This window comes from Microtus ochrogaster, chromosome 1 (assembly GCF_000317375.1).
Source record: "Microtus ochrogaster isolate Prairie Vole_2 chromosome 1, MicOch1.0, whole genome shotgun sequence".
In the NCBI taxonomy this organism is placed as follows: Eukaryota; Metazoa; Chordata; class Mammalia; order Rodentia; family Cricetidae; genus Microtus; species Microtus ochrogaster.
In genome coordinates, this window is record NC_022009.1 from 52,521,191 (window position 1) to 52,524,821 (window position 3,631).

The 3,631-nt window shown below is 45.4% G+C and overlaps 1 protein-coding gene across 1 annotated transcript in view; it reads right to left on the reverse strand.

The window, feature by feature from the left end:
* Positions 1-3,631, reverse strand: part of Dnah11 (dynein axonemal heavy chain 11) — a 331,250-nt gene that overhangs the window by 164,356 nt on the left and 163,263 nt on the right. The window contains exons 41-42 of the mRNA XM_026781665.1: positions 1,931-2,058; positions 843-991 (exon numbers count right to left, since the gene is read on the reverse strand). Of these exons, the coding sequence (XP_026637466.1) occupies positions 843-991; positions 1,931-2,058 (277 nt within the window). The remainder of the gene's footprint in view (positions 1-842; positions 992-1,930; positions 2,059-3,631) is intronic.

Below are 3,631 nucleotides of genomic sequence, written 5' to 3' on the forward strand. Positions count from 1 at the left end.
CTTTCTCATGGAATACAAGCACTTAGCACACACAGAATAGACATAGGAGTTGTATAGATCTTTCTCATGGAATACAAGCACTTAGCACACACAGAGAATAGACATAGGAGTTGTATAGACCTCTCTCATGGAATACAAGCAGTTAGCACACACAAAATAGACATAGAGTTGTATAGATCTTTCTCATGGAATACAAGCACTTAGCACACACAGAATAGACACAGGAGTTTGTACAGACCTCTCTCATGGAATACAAGCACTTAGCACACACACAAGAACATGCCCTCATAGTAAGTTCAGGGTACAGTGAGATACCACCTCACCCCACTCAGTGAGGCTCCTAGAAAGATAGACAGTGAGGAAATCTAGAGCAAAAGGGAAAAGGACAATGCTGGCAACAATATGGAATGCTGTATAGCATCCTCAGCATCCTCTTGTGTGGGACTGGTAGGAAGTTAACATGGTACAGGCACTATGGCTAAATGTGATACCAATTCCTTAAAGATTAAAAGCTGAATTAGCATTCGATCTAGCAAACCCGAGGTTACCAGTAAGGAACTGAAACTGGACCTTGAAGAGCAATTTGTGTTTGTATGCCCATATTTATAACACCATACACAAAAGCTGCAAGGTGCAGACAGGGAACTCAGGCAAGAGAGGAGCAGGGGTTTCCATCTGGGAAAATGCAGACAGTTCTGCACACGGATGGCAGTGGCAGCAATTCGACAGTGTCAGTACGCTCTCGGCCACTCAGCTCTGTCCTCACTGACGGTAATGCGGCAAAGCTCATGTCACATGCATTGTCATGGCAAAATAAATGTAAGAAAAGAAAAATTGCTCACGGATTCCAGCCCAGATCCTGTGGGTTCACATACAGAATGCCAGCTCGGGAGACAGTGGCTGGGGTGGCTGTCCTCAGGTGATGGGTCTCAAACAGAAGCCTCATGGAAGGTGTGAGGGCCACTCGCTCGTTGCTGGCCAGAGTCAGCACCTGCATGAGCAGATGTGGTCATTGCCAGAGGTAGGTTGCCATAGGGAGTCAACAGCAGCTAACAGACCGCCACAATTGGTGTTGTCCCTAGTAGGGCAGCTACAGGTAGATTCGTCTTAGATGAGATCTGAGCCTACCTAGACAGTCTAGCTGAATCCTCAAGGAACAGAGTTGCCTCAGTGGACTCCTGACAGCCAGTCCTTCAGTAGCAGAAGCAATGGTTCCCACCCCAATGTAAGCAGACTCCCATGAGACCTGAATTGCACAATGAGCAACCTTGAGCCTCTGCAACACTGCAGTTGCCAAGCACGCTCTAGTCGCTCCCAGAGCAGGAAGGCCGCAGAATGTCTTCTGATAAACAGTATTTTCATTCAGGAAGCAGTGCCTGCTGCTAAGGTGGTCAGTGCTACCTTGGAGTGATGTTGGCTCCCAGTTTCTCATTCCTGCCCAACAACAGACCTGTATTGCTCTTTTGGTATCACGTGGGACCTCTTGTCTTGCCGTTCCCAGGACAACCACACAACATGCTTGGGAAAGCATTTAAACATAATCTGTAGCCATAGGAACAACTTCATTTGCATGACCAGGTCTCACCAGTTATCACACAGCACAGAACCATTCTTTTGTTGTCTGAGTACTCAATATTTAATCAGACAACATAAAATAGAAGAATTTAATGCTTGGGTCTTAGAAAACAATAAAGCAGATAAATTGAATTCTTCTCTATGTACCTAACTTTCATGAAAATTCAAAGATAAGCGAGACACATTCCGTCAAACTCTTTAACTATGATTTATGAGGAAAGCATCATTCATCAAAATGCTGATTACATAAAAGATACTACAATAAGGAGCGAAAGAGATGCCTGACGTTAGCAGCTGAATGGAATTCCCAAAGGCCTGGGATGTGGGCTGAGGAGTAACCTGAGGTACCATTCACCTTGTTGTCGTCCATGACTGTGTTCAGGGATTCGATCCACAGGGGGTCAATATCCCCATCCAGGACCATCCAGGTTGGCCCCTCGTGCCTGAGGTTTGCTTGCTCTCGCAGAATGGATGAGAAAAGGCCTGCAAAATAGAAGCAAATGTTGCTAATACAATCAAAAGCCATTTGTCTCTAAAATGCATTTATGTCACCTGGAAGCTCCTTTTTTTCAGCTAAATAAAAGAAAGTTGCTATCTCTTTTTCAGGAGTGGCACGCAATGGCGTTCTAAACTTCTTAGGTGGGCTCCATCCAGTTAGTCCCAGTATTTACAAGCAGGTGAGTTTACCTGTGGGGGAGGGTCCTGGCCTTCGATAACAGCTTCCCCACCTGTCCCCACATAGGAAAATGCCTTACTTGAAGCCACTGTTGAGATTTATAGTTAAAATGAAGATAAACTGAAATTTGTAACAGGTGAAGATGTCCCTTTTCACACACACGGTCAGTATCTATCTTAGACTACCTAGCAAATTTCACCTTTTAAATCATATTTTTATATTATTTCATTTTTTCTATTCCATTACTCAAGGTTTAAATTTTGAGGCCCCATGCTTCAAAGTGCTATCCATCTGCTTCGCAGCTTCAGTCCTGGAGTGAGGCTGTCATGAGCCGGGAGGTAGGAAGGCAGGCACTCCACTGGCTGTCATCACGTCTGTGTGCTGTGTGTTCAGGCCGTGTTCTGCAAACTTGTTTCAGTGCTCATGTGCAGAATTGCTCTGTGAAGTCTTTGGCATAAAAACCATACCGCAGCTGGTCTTGGGAGGCTGAGGCACAGGGATCTCTGTGAGTTTGAGGCCAGTTTGGTCTACAAACGGAGTTCTGGGACAACCAGAGCTGTTATAAAGGGAAACCCTCTCTCAAAAAAATCAAACATCAAAAACCAAAACCTAAACAAACATAAAAAACCCCAGCAGTCAGCAAAATTGGCCACCATAATTGAAGTGGAAGTCATTAGCTTTCTAATGTTTCTCAACTTCAGCAGCTGTCACAGGGCTCCTGTATAATGAAAATTACGTTATCCCTGTCATAATCTCTCGCGCAAAACAGACCTGAGGTAACGGTGTCAAAATGTGCCCAACACATGAGCAGTAAGCACAAGGAAAGATGATGGAGAAAGCCAGGTGTGTCTTAGTTCAAAACAGGTCCTTTGGGCGGCATCGGACCAAGCCATGGGTATCCTCAGGAGAACAGTGCCTGGATGGTGGAGACATATTCCATGCCAAGACTTGGAAAAAAGAGGCACGGAACAGCAGGGGGTGGGAAGAGGAAAGGTAGCCAGAAGGGAGGGCTGAGTCCAGGAAAGGAGGCCAGAAAAGGGTGTGAACCCAATCACTAGTCTTGTACACCATGAACGAGTGAACCCTAGAGTAAGGGGCACACTCCTGAAACAGGCTTCAACTTCTAGATATAAACAAAGGGCTGGAATACCAGGAAGAGGGTGGCTTAGACTAACGTGGCATCTGTGGAGGCACACTGAAATTTAATACATATTTCCTTATCTCTATTTTTCCTTTCCTCCTCTTCCCCACGTTCTCCTCCATACCCACGCCCACTTTCATTCATTTACTCACAGGGCTTCAGTTTGTAGCCCTAGAACGCACTTATAGCATAGGCTGGCCTTGAACTCACTCATAGCATAGGCTGGCCTTGAACTCACT